This window comes from Orbicella faveolata, unplaced genomic scaffold (assembly GCF_042242905.1).
Source record: "Orbicella faveolata isolate gen_17 unplaced genomic scaffold, um_ofav_v1 contig_24, whole genome shotgun sequence".
Lineage (NCBI taxonomy): Eukaryota > Metazoa > Cnidaria > Anthozoa > Scleractinia > Merulinidae > Orbicella > Orbicella faveolata.
In genome coordinates, this window is record NW_028301552.1 from 21900508 (window position 1) to 21926716 (window position 26209).

General features: G+C 40.5%; 2 protein-coding genes across 4 annotated transcripts in view; one reads left to right on the forward strand and one right to left on the reverse strand.

Moving 5' to 3' along the window:
* Positions 1-822: 822 nt before the first annotated feature.
* Positions 823-20176, forward strand: LOC110042427 (uncharacterized). 2 transcript variants are annotated; one of them, XM_089291636.1, is made up of 12 exons: positions 823-986; positions 3261-3374; positions 4488-4565; positions 5811-6323; positions 7200-7307; positions 8753-8841; positions 9635-9716; positions 11262-11330; positions 13286-13366; positions 14468-14589; positions 18171-18321; positions 18612-20176. In XM_089291636.1, exons 1-12 carry the CDS (start codon positions 936-938, stop codon positions 19032-19034), a joined length of 1881 nt encoding a protein of 626 aa, XP_089147762.1. In that variant the 5' UTR covers positions 823-935; the 3' UTR covers positions 19035-20176. The 2 variants fall into 2 exon arrangements, with proteins under 2 accessions (XP_089147762.1, XP_089147761.1); XM_089291635.1 differs by lacking the exon at positions 823-986 and adding an exon at positions 1058-1108.
* Positions 20177-21974: 1798 nt separating this feature from the next.
* LOC110046657 (kinetochore-associated protein 1-like) overlaps positions 21975-26209 on the reverse strand; it is a 73721-nt gene continuing 69486 nt past the window's right edge. For both annotated transcript variants that reach the window (XM_089290872.1, XM_089290871.1), the window contains 6 exons: positions 25850-25979; positions 25246-25335; positions 24409-24456; positions 23469-23566; positions 22735-22843; positions 21975-22570 (listed from right to left, as the gene is read on the reverse strand). In XM_089290872.1, coding sequence (XP_089146998.1) covers positions 22358-22570; positions 22735-22843; positions 23469-23566; positions 24409-24456; positions 25246-25335; positions 25850-25979 — 688 coding nt within the window. In that variant the 3' untranslated portion in view covers positions 21975-22357. The remainder of the gene's footprint in view (positions 22571-22734; positions 22844-23468; positions 23567-24408; positions 24457-25245; positions 25336-25849; positions 25980-26209) is intronic.

Sequence of the window (26209 nt, forward strand, 5' to 3'; positions counted from 1 at the left end):
TCTTACTCGATATAAAAACGAGTCGGCTAAATTACTTCGAGAAAAGAGCATGTGCGAAATTAGGGGAAACTCTGAAGCGAAAAAGCATAAAACCAATTGAAAGGCTGACCGGACGGCCGAAAAGGGTAAATCGCCCAATATTTCGGTTAAACAGGACTAACCTTCTTCAAGGGCTACATTGAGGCTATGTAGGTATGGATAAAACGGTTACAAAATTTGAAATGATTCTAAAGGAAATATGTGACATGAATGGTTAAAAAATTGAGAAAAAGGAAACGTGTACTAAAGCGGATACATAAAAAATAGATTAAATTTTGTCAGGCCTGTTTAAGCCAGAAGGTTCAAAGGGCTTGCCCTTGGAGATCAGAAACGCTTGTCTTGCCTTGCGAATAGCGTCCCTATTTGAGCTGACGAGTTCTAGAGGAACGAGTTCTATGTTGTCCATAGAATGGGCAAGAAGGGTAAAGTGATCTGAAACGGCGGTGGGTTGATCAATGTGTTGGTGTGTGATGGCTTTCTCGATTGCGCGTCTGTGCTCACCAAATCTGTCGCTGGGATGACGGTTGCGCGTGATATTCCCAAGCGCGCCCAGCCTGGGTACGAGGCAGTTCCACGAAAGACCTTGCGCGCTTTTCTTTTTTCCTATTTAGGAATTCTGTGCTATGATGGACTTTTGCGGGTTTTGTTTGTCTGTTTTTCTTTTTTAGGACGAGCTGTAGACTAGACTCTCCGAAAAAAAGAATAAAACTGGCCGACAGCCGCCCGCGAGATGCCTGCGAAATGTACTTGCAGTCCCATTGACCTGTCAAATGTCAATGTCGTTTCCATGGTGAACAGTCATAACCGACGTTCCAGTACTTCGTGTAAGATCACTTTGCGAACGAGCGGGGTAGTTTGTGTGTAGCAGAAATGGGTTAGTCAGATTTGCGCTCAATATGGTCGAAATGACCGAACTTTTAAGGGAAAGGAAAGCAGACTATATTCAGGTATGCTGTTGAATTTTTGTAGTCACGCCAACGCCATCTGAGCGAAGTTCTTCGCAATGATACATGAGGGGCAACCATGGTATGCGATGGCCTTTCACCTTGGTCGCCATGATTTTACCGTAGTAAGTTTGACTGTTCCTTCCGAAAATGACAAAGAAACCCGATTTTTTGGCTTTAAGATGGTGTTTAGGTGTCAAAGTATTTGATTATAATTTCCTTGTTTCCGGCTCATCGCACCACGTCGATCGAGAATCGAAAATTGCGATCGGTTGTCCGGCTTCGATTCAAAAACTCGTTTTTGTAGCGCTATGATTGTGTTTTTAAGAATCGTAAACTTACTTTATTAAACTATTTTCGCCTGGTTTCGTCCTTTGTATGAAAACCGGTCGTGGCAGAGGTCCTCCTCGATCAAAAGAAAGGTGAACAGATGCTAAATTCTTGCGAGGACAAGCTTATATATTGTCGCTCTTCGGTGTGTTGTACAAAGGATTAATTCTTGTTTGCTCTTTCGATGGTTGTAAACTTGCAAGAGAACGGGCAGTGCTCAATAGTGCGAGATCGAAATCGCTTTTTGATGAGGAAGAGGTAATGAAAAACAGAATACATTGTAAGCGTCCAGATCCTTTTAGTTTTCTTGTTAATGAAACTAAAAGTGGTGTAATATTTTGTTGTTGACGCGGTAAACATTGTTCTTGATAATTTTGTCTGATAGTTGAGATTACATCGTATTTGACAGCTGTTTGAGTGTATGACTTTTCTTGTTACATTGCGCGGCAAAACATGTATTTTACACGGTTCTATAGAACGAAATTAACTATAATAGCGACGAAATCCACTTCTCTGTTATGCACTGTAGTTAAGTACATGAGTGAAGAGTTTTGTCATGTTAATTTTTCAACACAATTGTTTTACGACGCTAAAATGAAAAAATATTGGTTTTTACTTAAGTGTATTTAAAGCTCCAGAAATTTAGATAAGGACATTGATTGTTTCATGAAACTCGAAATCCAATGTTCCAATTTTTTTCTGTGTACAGACATGAAATTTTGGAAATTTATAATAGCCCAGTACTTTTTTGACTTTGAATTATCGATATTAAAAAGTGATGAAGCCCCCGATGCAACACCGTCAGTGAGACAGATCACAGCCAATAGATTTCTACAGAGGAGTTTATACCAAAACTAAAACAAAAAGAGCAAATAGCAGGTTTGTTTTGGTTCATGAATTTCAAGATTCTATATTTAGTCTCTAACTCAGCTCTTAAAAAAGTCTGTGCAGGAGTGTAATTCAAGAGGTTAATGTTTCCATGGAGTAGTAGTGAATTGGTACATTTATTTTCCAGCTTTTTGCTGGCTTGAAAAGCTGAGGGCTTTTTTCGAGGAACTCAAATAAAATTTTAATTAGAAAAAATCTCACGGCATGGTAATATTTTGAATACAGTTAAGAAGAACTTAGTTAGACTTTAGCTCTCAAGCTTGAAGTTATCCATATTTCAATTGAAACAGATGTTTGTATCAGCTAAAAACACAATAACACATGCTTTTTAAAGCGTGTGTTAAAAAGCATTCTTATGAGGTTTGACATAAACTGACTTGAGAATGCTTGAGGATTTAATCACAGGGTCACTTAGAGAAATGAACTAAATTGAGTTGTTTCAAATAGTATTCCAAATGTTACCATGCTACGAGAAGATTTTTAATAAATAATTTTTGTACTTATTGCTCAAACTTTGGGCAGAATCCGTTTTAAATCTCTTTATACTTGGGGTGCAGTTAAAACACGAAATGGCAAAATGGCAAATCGCACTACGAGCAAGAGTCAATGTGGGATGTGGGTGTCTGAAAGTGTTAAAATAACAATATTATTATTGACAGCTAAAGTCAGTGATGTTTAGGCTAAGCTGAGTGCTACATGTATTTAGGCCATTTAATCATTTTGCCATTTTGTGTTTTAAGACGCTGTTATACTTGTTGGCTTATAGGTATTTAGAACTTTTTCCTAGGGCTGACCCTATGACAAAGTTTAGATGCACACTTCCCAACCTGATCTTTTCATCTGAAGAAAATTTTTATCAATTAAACTATGACAATCTTAGCACAGTCAAAAGCTGTAGTGCTGGGAATTCCTTCCAATGAGTGATGCCTGTTTACAGTCAAAAGTTGTAGCACTTGAAGTGATACATGAAAGGTCATTGAGTATTGTTTTATAAGAACCCCTTAATTACCTCTGTGTGTTGTGAGTTAAGCTACATAAATTGTTTGTTGCTTCTTTAAGGTTCATGATAAAGTGTCTCGTACAATGGTGAAAGATCCAATAATCCTAAATCACAAACCACTCCTAAATGGCGACTTTGAATTTCTTGGACGGCAGCATCGTTCATCATCAGAGGTTTGTGCTTTTCATTGCGTGTATGCATGAGTTCCAGTTTGCATTCATGTGCCAGTCAACACTGGTACAAAGTTCTCATCATCATCTTCATGGAATCCTCTTTGTCCCATGGGGGAAATACCCCTATAGGGAAACCACTATTGCCTTCTATTACCGTTGCTCCTCAGCCGCCCTTTTGGTCTTGCACCAATTCATTGTTTCCATCAGGTCTTTTAATTATCAGTGTTATAGTAAAAAGTAAAGTAAAGTCTGCATGCGAGCCAAGTGGCCCATCAGGCCGGAGCTTATCTCGGTTTCTGTAGCATGAAGCGACTAGGAGTATTTCTACTCCCCCCTGGATGGGATGCTAGTCCATCGCAGGGTTACCCCCAGCATTAAGTTCGCCAGTACCCATTTATACACCTGGGTGGAGAGAGGCACTGTGAGAGTAAAGTGTCTAGCCCAAGAACACAACACAATGTCCCCAGCCAGGGCTCGAACCTGGACCGCTCGATCCGGAGACGGGCGCACTAACCATGAGGCCACTGCACCTCCCACTCAGTGTTATAGTACTCCAAGATTATTGGATGCTTGTGCACCACACAATTCTAGGTCTCCACGTTCCTTTGTGCCTTGTGGGTTCCAATCCACTGAGAGGCACGCTAGGTCCCCCTCATCACACCTTAGTGTATGCCCAATCCATTTGCGATGTCTTCTGTTAATGGTGGTGTTGATAGGCTCTTGACCCGTTCTTAACTCGATACATAAATCTCTGTTGGTAATCACCTCTGTTGGTAATCACCTCAGGCCAATACACTCTCAGAATTCTCCTCAGACACTTGTTGATGAAAGTTTGTACTTTCTTTGTTTCTATATGCTCCTTCTGGAAAATGATTTCAGTCTTTGTTTCATGGCATCACTCCACTTTGTCTGTGAGTAGTGTGTTTCATGTCCTTATTAATTTAGTTGCCTGAGAGTAAGGCAGCTGACAATACTAGAGAAGAAAACAAATTCTCATCATAATCACTTGTTAAAAACACTGTGACAGCATCATAAGCTTGTGATTACTACAGTGAAAACATTTACTCTGCTTTGGTATCTTGTTTCTTATATTGCTTGTTTATGTTTTTGCAGTGTTCATCAGATTCAAATGTGGACACATTGTTGGAAGAGGCAGACAAAATTCAGAGCTCAAAAAATGGCTTTAAAAAGGTAATAGTTTGCACGTTTTTCATTTTGTAAGTTTCTTTTTTTAAATTGTGGCTAAATGTAGTTTAGGCAAAGTGTGAGTCAAGCCAATGCTGCCTCACAAGGTGACCATGCTCCGTGGGGTCTCACAGTGGTTTTGCAGGGATTAACATGTGTTTTGGTTGTCAGCTGAGAACGTGCAGTTTTTCTTGAGTGCCATTCGTGCCTGTAGCGTGCTTTTGCTCTGACACCTCCCTCCTTTTTGCTGGTGATGGTAAGTATTTGGGATGGTAATTATCTGTCAGTGTGACGGTGCCTGGTGGTTGCCACTCTCAGGGATGCCATGGATACCTGTATGTTCTGCTCGAGGCTCATATCTCAGGCACCTTTCGCAAGCTCATCAATTGGCTATGAGATAAAGTACAATCATGTTGTAGCCTTGAACTTGGCATGAAAAAATATTTTGGACAAAATCTGCCCTTGGAGGTCCTGTTAATAGGGCCAAGTTTTCATGGTCTGTTGGTGACCTTATTAATGGGGTTTTGCTGCAACACTTAATACATGGTTAGCATGAGATGTTGATACTACTGTATGGCCTTTTAAGAAGAAAGAGTTTCATTTTTGTAACAAATGAGTGACTTCCTTTTCTGATGCTCTCAAAATATACATGGTTGAAACATTTTCTGTCTGTTTCTATTGAGTTTTAAAACTTGTATGGAAGTTTGGGAGAACTTGAAAAAGCTGTTGGAACGTTCACCTACAGTTCATGATCACGTTCCGACAACATTTCTACGGTACATGTAGTTCTCCCAAACTTCCACTGTTTTTTTATAGCTTGACCGAAATGGAGAAAATATTATATATTTCTTAAATGACAGCAGGTAAAATACTACTGGTAACATGTACATGTATGTACATATGTGTATATACATGTATATGCATACAATGTACCTTCAAGTTCCAAATGTTAAACTGAACAATTTTGTATGGAAAAGATGAAAGAAATGATGAAAATGATGAAAAAAATCTTGGAGTACTATAACACTGATAATTAAAAGTACAGTGTGTACTGTACATGTAGCCACTGGATTTCTGTTTTCTTAGATTATGAAGCCACCATATTTCAGAACCTTGGTATCTTCTTATGATATTGTCCTGAAATTTTGTTTCTCACTGGCTCAGTACAGTGTAGTTACTCATTTTTGGAATTTTTTTAAAGTAGTAGTGGGACTTCAGATAGTAATTGTCACACTCTACTTTGTTAAATAGAATGCACCAGCCAAGAAGCAAGTTCGTTTTAACATGGAAAGAAATAAAGAACACTTTTACAGTTATGCTCAGGGATCAGATGACGACATTTCTTGTGACCTTATGAGCAATGTTAATTTTGTGGATTACAAATTTAATGATAACAGTATGTATGAGAATGATGAGGATGATGATGATGATGATGATGAGGACGATGAGGACTCTGAAGAAGACGAGGAAGATGAAGAAGACTATTCAGACCACACTGATCGGGAGTCCAGTGAAGATGATTCTAGAGTGGACAAATTTGGATATTTAGTTGATAAGAGCACTCCTCCTTTAGAAGTTAATAACAATTCAAGTGACTCAAACATTGGCATAAATTCAAAGAAATTAAATGGAACTACAGAGTCTGTAAATGGCATCTCTGATGAAGTTGTTGAAAAGCTTATAGTAAATGGACCAATGGATCATCAGGAAGTACAGAATGGAAAATTATATGAGGAAAAAAGATTGCTAGACCTTAGAACACAGGTAAGTATGGTATGTTGTATTTTGTGGAACAAATACAGTATGATGCTTTTTTACTGTTTGTCTTACATTTCCTATAATGTACATACTATAAGTGAGAATTTGATTGAGGGTTCAGAGGCAGATTCCATGATGTTCACTGGTGGGTGAGGGTGGGCAAGGTTGGGGGCAGCCTTGCACACAATAGATACGATAACTATGAATTCCATTTGTATGGGGAACAAATTTAGAATATTCTTCTTTAGATTTGGGGGAGGGAGGTGGGTCAAGACTTACTAGACCCCTCCCCAGTGATAGATTTACTTCTGTACTGCAGAGTTGTGGTTAGTTTACTAGGGCTACAATGATACAATTTCTCACCATACAATACATATCTCGATACAAGTGCCATGATACGATACACAATACAGTATATCATTACATACAACTGACAGGTGAAGAAGAGCTGTGACCATGCGTTTTGTCCGTGGGCACACAAGACTGTGTCAGCTGACAAGTAATTGGAACTGCATATGCCTCTGTGCCGCCATCTTGAAAGATACGTGACCAGAAGTACAAAGCAAAGATGGAACTTCTTTTCCTTTTCCCAGGTCCCTTTGTTTAATAAATAGCATAAGCTTTGAAAGGGCTTGGACTTGGGCAAGGTCTCGTAATACATGTAGACAGTCATTTCTGAATGTTGAATTTTTTATTCATGAAAAAACACAATATCATAATATCGCGATATCTTGTCGTGATATCAATATTCATATTGTGACAAAAAATATCGCAATTCACTGGTGCATCAGTGTATCGTTGCAGCACTATAATTTACTGTAATAACTGTCAAATACTGTATATGTACCATTTGATGACTGTTTTAAAAATAACTGTATTTAGGTTCTTCACTTGGAGTCATCTCTAAGAGCCAAAGAAGATACAGTTGAGAATGAAATGTCCAATTTAAGCTCCAAGCTGAAGAAAACAAGAGAAGACACAAAACAAGAGGTATGAAATTCAGCATTTGACCCACGTGATGTATTCTCTCTATTCTGGGGTTTAATACATGTAGATAAGGGTTCTTTCCCCCAACAACATGCACTTTTTATTGTTTGCTTTGAGGGGAGGGGCTGTGGCCTCATGGTTAGTGTGCTCGTCTCTGGATGAAGTGGTCCGGGCTTGAGCCCTGGCTGGGGACATTGTGTTGTGTTCTTGGGCAAGACACTTTACTCTCACAGTGCCTCTCTCCACCCAAATTTATAAACGGGTAGCAGCGAACTTAATGGCGGGGGTAACCCTGCGATGGACTGGCATCCCATCCAGGGGGGAATAGAAATACTCCTAGTCACTTCATGCTAGTCAGAAACCGGGATAAGCTCTGCTGTGATGGGCCACTTGGCTCGTATGCAGACTTTTTTACCTTTGACGTCACATGACATCTATCAATGAAACTCTTTCTCACCTGAAGTCTCTGACTGGGCCATGATAAAAGACAGCAACAGTGTACTGTTACTCATGAATGTTTCAATTGATGACCGATATTTTCACGGACACTACCTTTATGTTTTCTAAATTAAATGTATTTTATATAACAAGTCACTTAACGCCTGGTCCCGCGGAAAACAATTACTGTAAGGTGTTTCTTTTGAGAGCACTCTCTCACTCAATCCTCTTCGTTCCTGTTGGAACATAGGTCATTGTTTTCTAGTGCCCACCACCTGACCCTATTTTTAGCAGTGTGTTTCACTTCCTGCCACATGAGCTGGTTTTTTCTTTCAACTCTGCCATTCTTGTGCATCTCCAGCTGTGCTGGGGTCTCCCTCTATTTCACTTCCCCTGTGGGTTCCACTCCATGGCCCTCTTGGCTATGTATCCATCTGGTCTCCTTAGTGTGTGGCCAATCCAACCCCAAGCTCTTTGTGTTATCTCCTGCTCTACTGGATGCTACCTTGCTTGTCTCCAAAGCTCCTCCTTGGGTATTCATGTAGGCCACCAAATCTGCAGGATTTTCCTGTTTTTGGGAGCAGTGGTCAATTTTGTGAAGATGGAGTGAATTTAGCTCAAGCCCTACAGACATGTTAGGTGCAAATGGTGACTGATTTCCGAAACAATGGGCACCAAAGGAGCAAGCTTCTGGAGGCATTCAGGGGGTGGGGCAGCATGCTCCCCCAGGAATTGTTTTGGATTTTAACTCCCTTTATAAGTCTCCCTTCCTGGGTTTCCGACTCATTCTGAAAAATCTGACTGATTGCTGCAAAAATTTTGAAACTGGTATGGATCTGTGCCTGCATGCGTGTTGCTTGCCTCTCTCATGGCTCTGTATTGTTGGTGCCACATGTATTAGTGAAGGGGTTACATTGTTTGTTGGTCTGCCAGTGCCTGCCTGCTGGCTGCATTTATGTGACAAGCTTAATTGCTGATAATGTTCTGCCAATAACATATTATTGTTGTAGATGGACAAATTGCAAAAGGAGTTAGAGGACAGGAAAAGACATTACATCACTGAAATGGAGAATATTGATAGAAGAAGAGAGGAACAGAAGTAAGAAAAAACATTGCTGCTGCATCACCCGGCAAATGCTATGAATAAGATCAAAATAATAAAATTTAATGAAGCGTTCTCTGGTAAAAAAAGAAAAAAAAATTAGAAATATGAGCTTTTGACAGCTGGTCTACTGTCTTGGATGGATAATTTATTGGATGTTTATTTAGTTATTTATAATTATAATCTCGTAAATTCTTTTAGTTGTTTACAGTAGTAGAAATAAACTGTTGTTGTTGTAAAAATTTGGGATAAAATGAAACTTTAAAAATTGGAACATCGAGAGTAATTCGCATGAATTAAAAATTCATGTAAAAAGGATGTTCGAAGGAATGCTAACAGTGCTAAAGTTAATGTTTGTTTAAAAGAATGTTGTATTGTCTCGGGAGTGGGCGTGAGTTGTTGTCAGCCTCAACAGTTTTGACCGTGTGCCATTATTCTCATGTATTTCTGGTGCGATTGTTTCCTTAGTCAATGATCGTAGCAGTTGTCAAAGCCAATTACATGATCAAATGCATGCTTTACAACGTTTGAACCGTGAACACATTGTTTTGTATTTTGGACACGTTCTTTTCTTTTGACGCGAAATAATCTTTTAGTTTTACTGATGTAATTCCATGGACATGATGCGAAACAAAAAGACCATTTAGTACCATTTGTCTGTAACACAACTAGAAAAATGTGTGTTGGAAATTTACTAATAAATACTCCGTACGCTTGCATAGTATGCACTGTACATATAGAAATGCAGCTCACGAGAAACTGTCTGAATTGTAATTCTTTTGTTTATAAGGAGAAAGTTTGAAGAGGAACTTGAGGAATTTAGAAATGAAAAGAAGCTAGAGGAGAGAAGGCAAAGATACTATGAACATGAGGTATGCCAGCCATTTTATAAAGCAAGATGTTTAAAATAAATCACATTAGAGGACGAGAAATTCATGTGGTTGAGTAACCTATCTGATGAGTTTTCCATCCTTAGCTTCGTATACGCAGTTACGCGCCATTTTGCTATTCCAAAGTGCCTCGTTTTATTCCTACTTCCAGTCTTACTGGACTGGTGTAGTTTTCGCCCGAAATTCGACCAGAAAATAGTCTGCGATAGCATCCGGGTCTTTCGGCTCTTGTTTTACGCTGTCTACACACTTGGGCGGGAAACTCGTTACCGACGGGAGACTGATCTTGGACGGGTTTCTTGTCTCCATGCCTCACTTTTGCGGTATACAGTATCTTCTTGAATTTTTTTTTTCTCAAACCTTCACATTGAATAAATCTGCTCGTACAATCCAATCCAGTAAACAACATGGTGTAAGAGCAATTCGGGAAACTTTCTTTCGGCTGTTTCCCTGTTGTCATTTGTACAAGTCCAAGACGTACACAGTAGTCAATTTTAGTTCCAATTATCTTTGTTGTTTGTTTATTAAGAAAATCTGTTGCACCTCGCGCTAAAAAAAACCCTGTCCAGTATGCTACACAAAGTGATTTTAGCTGCCATTAATGTTTGGAAACTGCTCATACATGAACATACATGTTGGTCAGTAGAATGGTTTACTATTGATGTGAAGTTTATATGAAATAATTCATATATGAACTGCGGCTGTAGATGAAAGTGAAGAATGATCATCGCAGTTAATTTTCCAATTTAAGCAATTGGAAAGAAGAAGCCTGAAAAAAATCAGAGCTTCAACGGGATTCGAACCCGTGACCTCCGCGATACCGGTGCGATGCTCTACCAACTGAGCTATGAAGCCACACATTGGGAGCGAGGTCAATTAATTGAGTTCATATCTTCCCGTAAATTGGAAAATTAACTGCGATGATCATTCTTCACTTTCATCTACAACCGCAGTTCATATATGAATTATTTCATATAAACTTCACATCATTTCACTCCTCACGGGAAGATATGAACTCAATTAATTGACCTCGCTCCCAATGTGTGGCTTCATAGCTCAGTTGGTAGAGCATCGCACCGGTATCGCGGAGGTCACGGGTTCGAATCCCGTTGAAGCTCTGATTTTTTTTCAGGCTTCTTCTTTCCAATTGCTTAAATTGGAAAATTAACTGCGATGATCATTCTTCACTTTCATCTACAACCGCAGTTCATATATGAATTATTTCATATAAACTTCACATCATTTCACTCCTCACGGGAAGATATGAACTCAATTAATTGACCTCGCTCCCAATGTGTGGCTTCATAGCTCAGTTGGTAGAGCATCGCACCGGTATCGCGGAGGTCACGGGTTCGAATCCCGTTGAAGCTCTGATTTTTTTTCAGGCTTCTTCTTTCCAATTGCTTAAATTGGAAAATTAACTGCGATGATCATTCTTCACTTTCATGGTTTACTATTACTACAGTGATTACTATAAATAGATAGACTCCTTTATGGGAAAGTAAGAATCTTATTTACTTTAAACAGGCAGCAATATCTCAGATGGAAAAAGACCTTAACCAACGAACACAAGACGTTAAAGAACGAGACAAAGAGGTATGTGCACGGGAAAGGGCGATACCCTCAATTTTTCGTTTTGTTTTGCTAATTAGGCCAGTTTGTTGTTGCTTTAAGGCTGGTTTTCACTAGCGACGGAGTCGGAGTCGTAAGAGCGCTTATGACCTAGTGAAAATCGAAAATCGGAGTCATAAGCAGAGTGATAATCTCCACGGAATCGGAGTCGGAAGAATCAGAACGTTTCCATTTCTTCCGATTGCGTTTACGACTCCGTCGCTTATGATCCAGTGGAAACTAGATTGTCGGAGTCGGAAGCAGAAGCGGAAGAACCAACCAATCACAAGGCCCAGAATGGATCATTGTGATTGGTTTATTTTTCCGCTTCTGCTTCCGACTCCGACAATCTAGTTTTCACTGGATCGTAAGCGACGGAGTCATAAACGGAATGGGTGTTCTTCTTCCGACTCCGTCGGTCTGATTTTCACTAGTTTGTATCACTCAACGCTTCTGATTATGACTCCGGCTACGACTCCGTCGTCTTCAGAGGACTTTCCTGCCGTTACAAAATTGGGCAACTGCGAGTCTCCCGAAACCTAGCTGTTGGTAACCTGTCGGCCGGCAGTTGACCGACAGTCGGTTTCGGAAGCTTACCCTAAATTGGGCGCCTTCCGTAGCCCATTTTTGTTTCACGGTTAATAACGGTCGATTCGAACATTTGCGAATTCAGAGGAATATTTTGCCTCAAAAATTCGTCTTGATTCAAACTCTTACAGCACGCGTTGGTCGCCTGTGATTTCAGAAGCATCAAGTGCCTTAGGCCTGGGGCACACGTCGAATCCAAGTCGCGTCGAATAAATTAAAAATAGCTGCGACAAAGAGTCGACTTTATTCCAACGTGGTAGCAAACGTCGAACCTGCGTCGATCCTATTTAACAAGTTGCACTTCATTAAAACACGGGAATAAGCACGTGTCCCCGTGCTATTCACTCGATGCGCGACTATTTACTGCTAGGACTTGCTAGCGAAATGCCGATACTCTTCTCCTCAGACAACGGAAGACCCGGCGCGGCTCTCTTTGGGTCCCTGTCACAAGCCTCGTAGTATGCAACGCTTTTACCGGCTGTGTATCCCTCAACGTCCTCCTTTTCTTCAAACACTGAGCATTTATTGCAAGTAGGCAATTTGCATCTCAAACATTTATATTTAGTGTTAATGTAACAGGAACAACACATTTCCATCACGCTGTGCGATGTCAGCAATGACTTTCGGCATTCTCTTCCGGTATTCTCGTCCCGAGAGGCCGCGCTCCTTTTGGTCAGCATCAAAAGGAGCGCGGCCTCTGGGGGCGAGAATGCATTCCCGATCGCGAAATTGTCTTTGTACAACGCATGCTCTTCAGGAGTTGGGGGGGGGGGGGGGGGGGGAACAGCGTTTGGCAGATGGAGGAGTATGCATTTTTGTGACGTTTGCTCAGTCCGTCACATTTGAATCAATTATTTTGTAATTTGCATGATTTATGAATTGAGTTCAGCGCGTGGTTAGAGCGGCGTTTGCTGAAACGCCGAACCACTGTCGCATTATCCGACTTGGCAAGTCGAACCTATGCTAGAGTCGAACCAATTAATTTGAGTCGAATTTAATTGCAGCAAACGTCGCACCATTCATGCGCCTATTTCAAAATTAATAAGTTTGGCGAATTAAATTCGACTAAGATTCGACGTTTGCCCTAGGCCGAAGACTTTCGCTACTCTTCGTACGTGTAGATGAGATACTAGCCCATCCTAGGGATACCCACTGGGTCCTGGGTCCTGGGTCCTGGGTCCTGGGTCCTGGGTCCTGGGTCCTGGGTCCTGGGTCCAGAGGGTTTCGGAGAGAGTTAAGTGTTTTGGCCAAAGAACTATACAGTGGACCAGACTAGAGCCGAAACCCCGGCCGAAGTTCAGCACAAAAGTAGTGCTAATACTGTGTTTCTTTTTTTTTTCTTTTTAATGCAGATTCGTGAATATGAAGAATACTTAAACCGCCGTCATGCTGTGTGTAATGGCAAAGAGGAGGATTTAGATGTTCTACAAAATGTAAATGAACTGTCTGAGTGGTGTAGCTGCTTTTATCATTGTGTGTTGTTGTATTTGTGGTGTGTACTACATAGGGAGGGTGATCAGGTGGTGGTGTCCAAATCGGAAATGAATTTGTTAAAATTGCATTCTATAGTCCTTGTGGGAGGAGCCAAAAGGAGTAACCAAACACTGAGAGACAAGATACATGAAGGAGATAGGAGATTCTGCTGCTGGTTTCGCCCCCTTGTCGATCTCATTCCTCCTTTTTCAAAGTGTTAAATACGGAAGCCGATAAGGGACAATCCCAAAATAGTTTTGAAATCCGAAAACATATTTTAAATCACAATGTTTTATGGAAATCATTTTTGAACAATTTATCAAATCTAAAACACGATTGCAATCGTAGAAATGACATCCACTCGGAAAAAAAATCCGAGTTCTAGATGAGACTTACAAATCTTAATAAATTTATTGGATCCACAAATAATTTTGTACAAATACGAAACTTGTTTGCAAATTGTACTTTATATTCTAAACGATCCTAAACTCTTTTCCCGCGTTCCTCCGCATTTTGGAATCGCAAATATCAGGGAAAACCTCTGACACCGGCTGACTGCTGGCGCAAGTAACACGTGACAAAATATTTTTTTCCGATTTCAAAAATAGTTTTTCTCGATTTGTCGATCGACGATTCCTGGATTTGGAAACTACTTTCTGATTTGTAGAAAGTTATTTGTGGATCCAATAATTTTATTAAGATTCGCAACAGTTTTTCAGATTTTACCAACTGTTCAGCAAAGATTTTCCAAAAAATTGCGATTGAAAATAATTTTTCGGATTTGAAGAACATTTTGGGATTGTTCCTTATCGGCTTCCATAGTTTAAAGACTCCATGTTGTGTTTTTTAAGTGTATCCGTCAAGAATATACCAGTACTACAGCTGTGCCGAAGACCTAGATTTTGTTATTAAATTGCCGGTGGCATTTTAAACTAAAAATAGGTTACACAATGTGATTACACTTTATCTTTGTGAATGTTTTAGTCGCTTTCCTTCTTTAGAATGGGTAAGCTCAAATAGCAGACAAAACTTCAGTAGTAATTCATCACTTCGTCTCGTAGGAACTGGATACTCTAGCAAAAGAACTGGAGGCGAAGAAGGCAAAGTTACTCCACAAACATCAACTTGTGCATCAGAGCTCAGAGGAAGACATGGCGGTATCAACCCCTCCCCTCAGAGTCAGGTATGGCACAGAGTGTAAAGCTAGTAGTTTTGGAATAAGTGAATTATTTTGTGCAGTAACCGCTGAACTGTTACTACAATTCTATGAATAAGTTTGAATTGAAATTCTTTTAATTTTGTTTCCGAACTTTTTCGATACGGAATCAAAACGAATGACGAATGCCTCTTGCGGTGAATTGACCACACTTTTATTGATTGCGAAGTCGTTAAGAACTTTGTAAAAAATGTCATAGATTGGTTTAATGCTGTTAATAATTCGAATTTTACTCCAACAATGGATGAAAAACTGTTATCATGTCCGGCCCATATGATAAAACATTATTAAGGAAATTTAACTGTACAACCTCGTATATGAGATACTACATCTACACTTGTAAGATGCAAAACAAAGCTATTCACCTCCCTACTTTTGTTAGTAAAGTGTTTTTTAGATATTGACTAGCAAATTTATCATAACAATTAATTAGATCTCCTATAATAATATAAGAGACAGATAACAGGGCTCGAAAAAAACCCCGTCCGTTCGTCCGGGACAAGTAGATTTTCCCTTCGCGCAAGTAACTTCCTCTCCTTACTTGCCCCACGGGCAAGAACGCAGGCAAGCCGTTCGCCGAGTAAATTTTTGATAACGATTTTGAGAAGAAAAGGTAAATTTTAGGCTCAAGGGTAATCAAGTTTTTAGATGAAGCTTGACGAAATTTACAATTTGTAGCGTTGTTTTGTTGATTGCGTGACGCGCGCTCACGGCTCACAAGTGGTTGCCTAGCACGTGATCAAAATCTGCCCCGATCAAATTTCCTTCCAGGATTAAAATAGCCGCCTTGGGCACGAAAACGCTGTGTTTATTTCTTTAAATTTTAGCAATTTTCTGCGAGCATTTTCCAGTTTCTCTGTACAAAACTTAACTCAACAACGATATATTAAAGCTGTAGAAATTGTATGCGAAAAGAAGTCGCATATTTCTACTGCAAAGGCGTAGCCAGCATTTTTGATGCTAAAATCCAGGTAAATCTCTGTTTTCGGCGAAACATGCAAGTTTGCTAGTGATAACTTACTTAGGCGCCGCTGCGCAAAATGAAAAGTATTATGTTATTAAAAAGAAATGGATAACTAAGTCATCAAAATACTTTCAGAGTTCCTAGAAGATGACTTAAAATACCTGGTAATGTTTCTTTCAAACGAAGATGTTTTCCCTCGACTGAAACTATTTTTCATTCACCCAAATGAAAAAATATGCTCTCGCCGGCTTTTCAAATTCGACACTGTGCCCGTGTCAACAGTGAAGTGGGAAGGCGACTTGTTGTTAATTCTGCGTGCTATAAATTTCTCGCGCCTCTCTTCACAATGATTTCGTGGAGCTAGACAAGATGCAGGTGAACATTCAAAGAGTCGAACGCGATCTTCGACGAATTGAACAAATTGATTCAAGGCTGTATAATAACGAAGATACCCAGCGTGTAATACAGGAACTAGCAAGTAAGTTCACGAACGAACAACAACAACTTGGGAGTTCATCCATGTTAATTCTTACAAACCGTACAACTTCCTAAAAGCGGGATGAAGAAGTTAAAAGTTGTGGAAGCATTGCAATATAATGGCGTAAACATGAAAGTGATCAGCACTAAGAGGACTACAGTCAAGATGGGTTTAGTACATTAAAACACGCCTGTAGTTTGACTGCCATTTTGGGGTCATGAATTATTAATGAGTTTGAAAACTTGGGCAAGCGGGGAAGTGCCCCGGGCAAGCAAAATTTGAGAGTTAATTGCCCAACGGGCAAGGTGGAATTCAAATATTTTTCGAGCCCTGCAGATAATTGTAACAAGGTAAAAACTTGTTTTTCGCAATATATATTAAAGTTACAGTATACCTTCGGGTCGGCAATTTTTCTTCAAATTTGGATTTTTGGGTCAAAATAGTGGTCGAAGAATAATCTCTAATTTCTGAAAAAAAAAATTTGAAAAAGGCTAAATACTGGCGGAGAAATGGCGGTTTTACGTTTTCACCGGAAGTAAAAGTTTACCTCTTGATTGACAGCCCTATAGCGCGTATGCAATCAACCGAGACGATTTTCGCGGGAATTACCTATATGGATGTCACGAATTGACTACTCAGTTGATCAGCATTGTTGTTCTGACTACCCAGCATTTTTGGTATCAGGCGTGTCTCTATTAAGTTATAAGTAAACATAGACCACGTTTAAACCATGGACCGGTTCGAAAAAGCGAAAACAGCGAAGAACGAATGAAAATACATCAATGAGTGAAGAAGCGAAAGTTCGCCACGCGGATGAAGCTATAGTTATCGTATAAGGCGGGCAAATATTCGTGGTAAGAGAAAAGAAAGGTTCTGTAAAAATTTCGGAACTTGACAGCAATAACAGGGATGCTGACAGAGACTCTTCTGATGAGTCCGATATCGACGAATCGTCGGACTCATTGAGACCATTTGTTTCCTTCGCTCAGCCACTCTAGCGTTCGTATCCTTTTTAGTCTTCCCCATTTTGCCAGACCAGCTTCAAGAAAAACCGAGCTACAGAAAAATTATCTCTCTGCCTTCGGTTCCTTGAGCGCATTGCGAAACACAAGAGTTTTTTAGAGATTCGCGCGTAAATTTCACCAGGAGGTTAACGGTAGTAAACTTTCCCTGCACTGATTAGCTTAGTTATCTGAGAACCCAGTTGAAGGCGTTTGTGGGCGGAGTTTGTTTGCGAAGCAGAAAATTTTTCTTAGCGCTGTTTTCTCGAATAAATTTTTTCACTTGAAGCAGACACTTTAAAGAGTTATAACTCAAAGGGAATTTGTTCAATTGCTCTTAAATTTGGGCAGTGGCTAGTTTAACATATAAACTACAAAAGCGTGTCTGGGAATTGTTAATTTCGAAATACTTTTTCTTCGAGAGCGATTTTTGTACGATCACTCCACATTTTTTAAATCCTATTTCGAAAATGTTCTGTAACTTTTTACTGCAATTGAATACGCCAAAACGCAGACACTGTTTTTAAGCGCTTTGGGCCCTGAAACCGAGGAAAAAATTAAATTGGCGAAAAACGAAATTCGCTTTGACTTGTAGCTTTCGAAAGGTGATTCGGCTGCTCGCATTTAGTGGTCGTGAGAAATTCGACAATTCATTTTCTTTCAAAATTCTTGGTATAGTTTGATAGCCAGCTCCATAAGCTTTAATTTGATATAGGGGTTTAGGTATCTACAGCTTAAACTGCACGCGCTACATCGCTTGCGCGCGAGACACCCCTGAAGGTATACTGTAACCTTAAAAAAAACAAAAAAAAAACAACAACAACAACAACAACAAAAAAACGCTGAACTGCTTTTACGTCGGCTGGCAAGTGAAAAGGACTGGAGATAGCAAGATTGCCTCGTTTACCTGCATGTATACAGCACCTCCAACGAGAATGTCCAGTGTTGGCTTAAGTAACGCTAATATGTTTTAGTATTCTGATGATTCAGACTGTTCCAATCGTTCGTTTGATACATGAGCATTACTTATGCTACGAATAATGAATTAATTATACCCTGCGAGCTGTTAGTAAGGCTGTTGCTTCTTTGTTTGTTTTTGTTTTAGGAGTTCGAGCCGAGCGAGTGTGGCTAGTAAAGGAGTGGACTTGAGGATTGAGGAACTCAAATCACAGAATCGTCAATTGCTAGAAGAACTGTTTACGTTAAAGAAAGCTATTGAGGGTAAAGACGAGGAACTCTCAGAGTTGAAAGAAAAGGTAAGAGCCATTGTTTGTCGTTTTGTTTTACCAAGCTAGTTTAGTTACCTGTGTAAATTGTTGTTAACGTTATCACTGGCAACGTTTGCCAGCCTGTAGCTGTATTGCTATCCGCTGGATTGCCCATTATTTTTGTTCTCGAGGGCTGGTAGGCTTGTAACAATGGATGGTGTGAGATTTTCGTGACTGGACTGACTATATCCCCCAAGGGATATGACTATCATGAATCTGGTTATCGTATTTACCTAGTTTCAAACGTGAACTCTGGCTATGTTTTGTTTGTTTGTCAGTTGGAAGTTTCTGAAAACGAGAGCAAGCGTCTTCAGCAGAGAACGAAGCACTTGGAAACTCAGTTAGAACTAGCGAGAAAATCGGCCGAGTTAGGCACTGATAGCATCTCCGTGGATGAGATTATGCGGAAGACCACCCAGGACATGCGGAGCGCCCGGAACTCCAGGATTATCCGGCCTTCCCGGGCAGTGGCTCCGTCCCCTTCGGTATCATCGTCGCCGGGTTTCAAACTTCCACGGATTTCTTCAAACGATTCTCTGGGGACTAAAAATACCAGCAGTACGGACTCCGGTAAAGGTACCAAGGAATCTGGGGTGAAGGGCTCCAAAGGATCTGCGAGTAAGAAAAATAAAGACGAAGGTAGCGGAAGACACAAGTTAGGAACGGAGAGGATTACCAGTTCACTGTGCGCAATCATGTAGTCAGGCTTATAAGACACGATGAAGGGCTTGGTAAACGAATGAAGTAATCTGTGTCTATCTTTTTTCAAAGACTGACTTAAACGTAAATTTGAAGAAATGAAATCTTATACATAATGATTAGAGGAAATACAAATCGGCTTTCTAGTATCCTGATATTTAACAACTGAAACCACTCTCTGTTTTTGTTCGTGACAGAATGGTCAAAAATTGGCCTCTACTTGTGCTAAAATAACAAAGTTGAATCCGAGCTGCCTCTCACGTAAGTTTGGAATTGAGGCTAATTGTAAACCTTTCACTTGAAACAGAGTTCATATGAAAATAACTTGAGATCATAAATCAAATGAATGATTTTCGAGCTTTTGGTTTCGAATAACGGGAAGAGCTGAAATGGTCCATTCTACATTTTCATACATGTCAATCTCTTTAATCTTTGCGCATCGTGATTTGCATCCGTTGTCCAGTAGTCCATTCCTTGACGTATATCTATAACATTGACGAAACACCGTTGGCGAATTATTTATGTTGCAAATTATAGCTGCAGTGCGGCTGAACTGCAGGCACTTGTCTCTCTATCCACAAAGCCTGAGCACCAGTGAAAAAGAGATGAAATTGAACAATCATGATTAAATCTAATTGAACGATTTTCGGTTTAAGAAAGTATAGTATGTTTTCACGGGTCAGGCTTAGAGAGACTTTCGATCAAACGAGCGGCCACTATATTAAATCCCAAACCATTTAACAAGGTATTTATTTTGTGGGTTTTGTTCGTACATTTTCGTTTGTAGAAAGGCATTTGTTACATGGCTTATCATGTGACTGTTATTTTCCCACGAACAACTAGCCAATCAGTGTTTAAAACTGTATGACGTACTGTCATGTGACATCGCTCTTAAAATAACGCGGCCTGGTGCAAGACAATCGAGCAATAAATCTTGACAGAGAGAAATCAACAACACATTTGATTATAGTATTTAAGATGTTGACATAAATGGTATATTTTTTTATTGAGTATTTTTTGTACTTCCAAATCGTGGTTGTAAATATGTTTTCATGGGTATTTATTGAGATACGTCCGTTTCCTAGGTCTTGTTTATATTTTCGTGTAATAAGAACAAATAAAATACCTAGTGATTGCCAAAGAATGAGTATGGTGTTGTTCATTGTCTGTTTGGGTGTTAAGACTCGACAACGAGTGATAGTATAAGCCGGATTAAGATCTAATGAAAACATCAACTGTATGTGGTTTCATTTTCTTCCACATAGTTAGCTTTGTTTTTCAATTTACCCCAGTCAGTAAATAGTGGGAAGTGCGCTCGTCTCCAGATCGAGCGGTCCTGGCCGGGGTCATTGTGTTCTGTTCTTGTTCAAGACACTTAACTCTCACAGTGCTTCTCCACCCAGGTGAATAAATTGGTACCGGCGAACTTAAATACTGGGGTAACCCTGCGATGGTCTAACATCCCATTCAGGGGAGTAGAAATACTCCTAGTCGCTTCATGCTACAGAAACCGGGATAAGCTCCGGCCTGAGGGGCCAGTTGACTCGTATGCAGACTTAACCTTGCACCTTTACCAGTAATTATTATTGACGAGAGGTAAATTTTAAACGAAGTATCCAACTCGAAGGAAACGAAGCACATTAAGTTGAAATTAAAAATGAACTGCTTATCGTCGCCTAAAGTAATGTACCGAGCGGGGGGGGGGGGGGGGGGGGAGGGGGGGAAGAACTCCCATGTAAAAAGGACGGTGGTGCTCATTGTTCCATTAAAATTTAGGGTTAAAAAAGCGGTTTTGTTACAGAGTGTTTTCTAAAAGAATAGAGGTTTTGCATGGCAGGAACAATGAAAATGTTTTGAATCACAAAGAACATTTTTTCCCATGAGAAAAAGAATCTATTGTTCCTGCCATGCAAAACCTCTATAAATGTTTAGTAGAATTCTACTAGTATACTAATGCAAATGCTGCAATCTGATTGGCTGAGCTACTCGTATACTATCAGCCATTAGAGTGCAGTGGCTGTCGGTCGTCCACAAAATGCGACGTTTTACCGTTTCTCCGAAGTTTTGGAAGACAGTTTACATGTAAATGGATAATTAAATTCCTGAGAAGACTAAAAGAAGGACATAAGCGGTTTCTTGACTTTAAAAACGTGAAATTATTGAAAACTAAAACAATTAGATTATTCGCTCTCGATTTCTATGAGGCGATAGTTGATTCGGCCTGCGGCCTCATCAACTATCACCTCATAGAAATCGAGAGCGAATAATCTAATTGCTAAATAGTGTACAGAAATGACAGCATAGAATGTTAAAAACCGGATACCATGGGCTTTTGGGAAATTGCGCACCAAGTTTGTCATTGTCCTTTCAAAAACTATTCGGTTTCCGTTTACTGGAAAAGTCGTGTTACCTCACGCTTTCCCGCAAGCTGCCTTGCTTTCTTGCAGTGACGTCACTTTCCTGCTGTCTTTGATCACATTTCGACCAATGAGCTGGTGAGAATTCTGCCAGTAATATTCTAGCTTGGGCAGTTTGTTGTCCCATTTCAGACCTTGTGATGATACTCTTGAGAATTCTTGCTTTCAAAGTTTCAAACAGTCGCGTGTATATGAATGAATAATTTTTAGATGGATAAAAGAACAATTCTCTCAAGAATATCACGTGATTGTAACTGCAAACAAATCGCCAAAGCTAACAAGGTCTTTTAGATCGGTGTTCTTTGCAAGCGCATCACAGCAGTTACTAGATTCCCTGCAGTTATTGTTGACTGTAAATCGAGTTGTTGCCAAAATTACACCAGTCCACTTTGTACGAAGCGAGCCGAGTAAGGCTTGGGGAGGAAGACTTCGCATACCTTTGATGCCAGCCATCCATGTTAGCATACTCTGGTATCATTACCTGATTCGTGAAAGAGGGAAATTTGAGAAGAAATCATGAAGATGTTCAGTCTTTCTGAACTTTATTACAATATCTCTGTTCAGGGGCAACACAGCAAAGCCGTTTTACGGCAATCCAAGTTCGCCAGTCTCAATAGACGAGATGAATATTAGTTAAACTTCTCTTAAGCAGAGTATCGAAACGAAGACGGATTACTAGGCTACATTTGTATTTTCGGTATTGGACTGGAACTAGCTTGCAATGGAGGCTCATGCGGGGGAATAGCATTAAAAAGAGACAAACGTCATTTGCATTTGAAACGACTCCCTGCGTTAGCCTCGGTTGCACGCTGGTTGCAGTCCAATACCGAGAATGGCCTATTGCTACTGTTCCTCCCGTGAATATATCAGTAGCTTTTACGTCAGTTAAATAATTTCACAAAGTTCCTCTAGAGTGGAATCTCCACACTACAGTCTCCAGTAAGCGTGATCATGAAATCATCACGCTGATCTTCAATATTTGTCTGTTCCATTGTTTCTTCTGCTTCCTCAACCCATAGGGACTGGGACTGCTGTTCTGTGGGCTCATCGTCGAGGTCAGCGTCCACCTTGGGTAGAAACGGAAGACAGGCTTCTAACATACCGTGCATTTCTAGGAAGGCCTATGAGAGAAGTGAAAAAAAAATTACAATGTTGCATTGCAGAGAATAGTAAAACCAAGTAATTTTGCGTTGGCCAACTTCAGCTTAGGATGGCCTTACACATTTTTACACAATGTGTTCTTTCCCTTTTCTTCCAAACATCTGACATGGCTCTAACGACTTACCCAAAGTTCGTCAAATCCCGTCATCTGATGAGAAGCCACATATTTGGACGAGGGCAAGTCAGGGTGAGCTTGATGAAACAGCCGAACAAGCTGTGTAGCGTTTTCCAACCTGAAAAGAAAATCCGCAGAATAGACCACTTCGTGTTATGAACACTTTTGTACTAAAACCAGCTTACTATGGAGGGTAAAACAAGGAAGAACATCACTAAACCCCAAATGAGGTTTGGAGAGACTGCTCAAGGATTAACAAGTCAGGAGGTACGTAGGATTGTCTTGGGGGCTGAGCAAAATTTGCTACTCTGGTAATTTTTGAGGCAGTTAGTAGGATAGTGGGCAGCCTCGGTGGCCTCTTGGTTAGTGCGCTCGTCTCTGGATCCAGCGGTCCGGGTTCAAGCCTTGGCCGGGGACATTGTGTTGTGTTCTTGGGCAGGACACATTACTGTCACAGTGCCCCTCTCAGGTGTATCAATGGGTACCCGCGAACTTAATGCTGGGGGTGACCCGGCGATGAACCAGCATCCCATCCAGGGAGGAGCAGAAATACTCCTAATCACTTCATGCTACAGAAACCGAGAGGGTTTTTCAAAAAGAAGAGCAGCATTTTGGGAGGTTTCATTTATCACAAGGGTAGTTTTTGGATGTCACAGTAGTCACAGCTTCTCAGTCATGTTTGTCCAGCATCGATCGCCCGGTCTGAACACACATACGACTTAAAAAAGTACAAGTGAAGTTACCTGTTGGCTTGAATTGTCTTGAGTAGAATGCCAGAGATAGTTTTGTTCGTGATAAGGAATCTCAGAAGCTTGTCAAAATAAGCTGTATTAAGGAGGATCTGAAAGCAAAAACAACGCCCAAGTATTGTTACTTTCATACAATCTTCATATCAGAAGTTTCGAGAAATTGACGAAACTACTGTCGGAAAAGATAGCAAAAGGAACCTTGAAGGTCACCACTTTACTCTGACTTGTTCCACTTGAAATTCCATAATCAGAGAACAAATCAAGCGAACGAATCAGGCAGAAAGCAAGAAAAGACTGCAAAACTACAGAGAGAGGCGTTCGCTAGCCAGCAATAGCATTGAAGATGGAATAGAGCACTCCACTGTCCTGTTCTCATTACCACTTTTCAGGAAACACACCGTCGCTGCTTTAGACTCCGTATTGAGAGGTCCTCCGGACTCAAGGGGGTCCGTGACAAAACAATTGACCCTCCTAGTGGCTCTCCATAACCAGTAGGTTAAACGAGTATCTGTGGGTTACGAAACTGAAACTGACAAACAACCTGAGGAGTAACATGCGAGGCACTGAGGGGAAGCAACACCACAAGCCCTTTAGGCTCCAAAACTTAAGGAAAAGGATCGGCTCTGAGAGCAACCTAACCTTGAAGACAGATTTTATGAAATTAGCCTGTTGTGCATTGCGTAACACTTATGAGGCCATTTCCGAGTTTCCCACTACCTCTGTGTGAAAACGAGTCTTCGTTCGAAACCATTCATATGAAAATGGGTTTATCACTCATTTTTATATAGAAAGTTTCACACAAGGACTCGTTTTGAAACAGAGGCACTTGAAAAGGCTCTCGAGGCAAATTACAAAACCCAGAAATGGCCTATTCCCTTGCCTTTTCCTCAACCGTTACGACAGGCTGGTAAATGAAGCTTTCCACAGCACTTACTTCATACTCTTGTTTTTGCTCGACATATTTGAACACTTCCTGTTCAACCTAAAGAATTCAAACAGTGAAGAACAATTAGATACCACACAATCCTAACTTAGTAAGGGATGCTACGGGGCACTTAAACCTGCAGCTCGTGGGGGTGGGGATGGAGGATCGTCACACAAAAAAGACGTCCACTAAATGATGATGTTGCTTGGAGGTCAGCAAAAAATGCTTTAGTATTTCTGACCTCTGTTTGGCAAGCGAACGAAGTAAATTTTATGTGTGATATGTTGACGACTAAACTAAGTATCAAGCGTTGATAAAGTTTGATTTAATTTTCCTTAATTTAACTGAAACCTTCGGGCACAAAATTGTTCAACACCAAACTACGCAAAGAATTCGAAGAAAGCCCAAATTATCTTTCCACTTATCAAACCCAACACACACCCTAAGCTCTTCACCAAACTAAAAGTAAACTAACTTTCCTGGACTACTAAGCCTGAGAAAGGAATTGTTGTAAATGTTAGTTCAAACACTTTAGGGACAAGGCCACAAGTTGGAAGAGGATAGGGCGGCTGTCATGGCTTGAGAAGAAAACAACCTCACAAGGAGAATCGAACAATTCGTCAGGCCTTGGAAATTCTGTGGCAGTCCCAGACCGTGGATTTGAGCTTCCGGCCCTAAGTTCGTGCATTCGGTTTTCCCGTTCAAAGATCTAATTTCAAGACGTAAACAAAAGCAGAATCCCAGGATAATTGAAACGTTTCCATTGGTTGCTGTTACGTTACAGGAGTTCGTGTTTATGCTTGCATCGACGTGTAATTCAGGGCGTTTTAGGGAAAAACTGCTTACAATATCAGCCTGAGTTAGCGTGCGTCCTCGTTTCCGTTGTTCGTCCAGCTGAGTTAGGACTTCAGATACACATTTCGTCTCCAGCAGTGTCTGCAAGGAAAGGAAAAGAGAGAAAAAAAATCACACTGAGAACCAGGGTTATAACTCAGACATTACAGTACATTTCATGTGAGAAGTAACCCAGCAAGCCTTCATACTAAATGTTCTCTAACCAACGACTCTTATCATCTGACTCCACAACCACCCGCAGCCACATATGTTCAGGTAACAGAAAATAAGTCACTGGGCGACCATCAATAAAGCCGGGGCAAATTTCAAGGTCAACCGCATAAGTGAAATACCTCAAAATCCCCTTAAAAGTAATAAGCGCCTCCTTCGTTTCCACAAAATTAATAGGGCTCTTACGAAACTCATTTTCGAGACTTTAAGGGTTGACATTATCCCTTCAAGTAAAGAGCATGCGAAAGTGATCCTAACACCCACCAGAATGGTTGAAGAAGACTGATATCTCGATTACGACCAAAAGTCATGCCAGCATAGAAATTCAGTGTACTTGTGAGGAAACAGACTGCGGTCTCACTGAAAAGTGACATGCAGATCAAACCTGAATGTGCTGCTGGCGCGCAGTGCTTGACGGGATGAGCACAAGGCAGGCTAACGCGTGAGCCTGGAGACCAACTTTGTGAAACTGTACGGCAATGGAATACACATCCAAATCAAGCAGGAGAGGGCATCTGAAAGAAGAATCAAACTAAATTAAAGAACATGAAGGAAATAACAGGGACACTTCCGAACGTAAACGCTAAGTAGCTCGAGTTAAAAATCTAAGTCACCAACATAGGAGCGCGGACAGAATCACGCCCAGGAAGACTGCTGTGATGATACTGGTAAGGTGCCACACGGGTGTTAGAGAAAACATTCAAGGCATCGACAAACTAAAGCAGTGTAAACCTTCTGAACATAA

Excerpts from the sequence above, each read along its gene's own strand:
- LOC110042427 (XM_089291636.1), top strand. The coding sequence starts at position 936 with ATGGTCGAAATGACCGAACTTTTAAGGGAAAGGAAAGCAGACTATATT. Across the intron at positions 11,331-13,285 it reads TTAAAGAACGAGACAAAGAG|ATTCGTGAATATGAAGAATA; the intron begins GTATGTGCACGG and ends TTTTTAATGCAG. Across the intron at positions 14,590-18,170 it reads ACCCCTCCCCTCAGAGTCAG|GAGTTCGAGCCGAGCGAGTG; the intron begins GTATGGCACAGA and ends TTTTTGTTTTAG.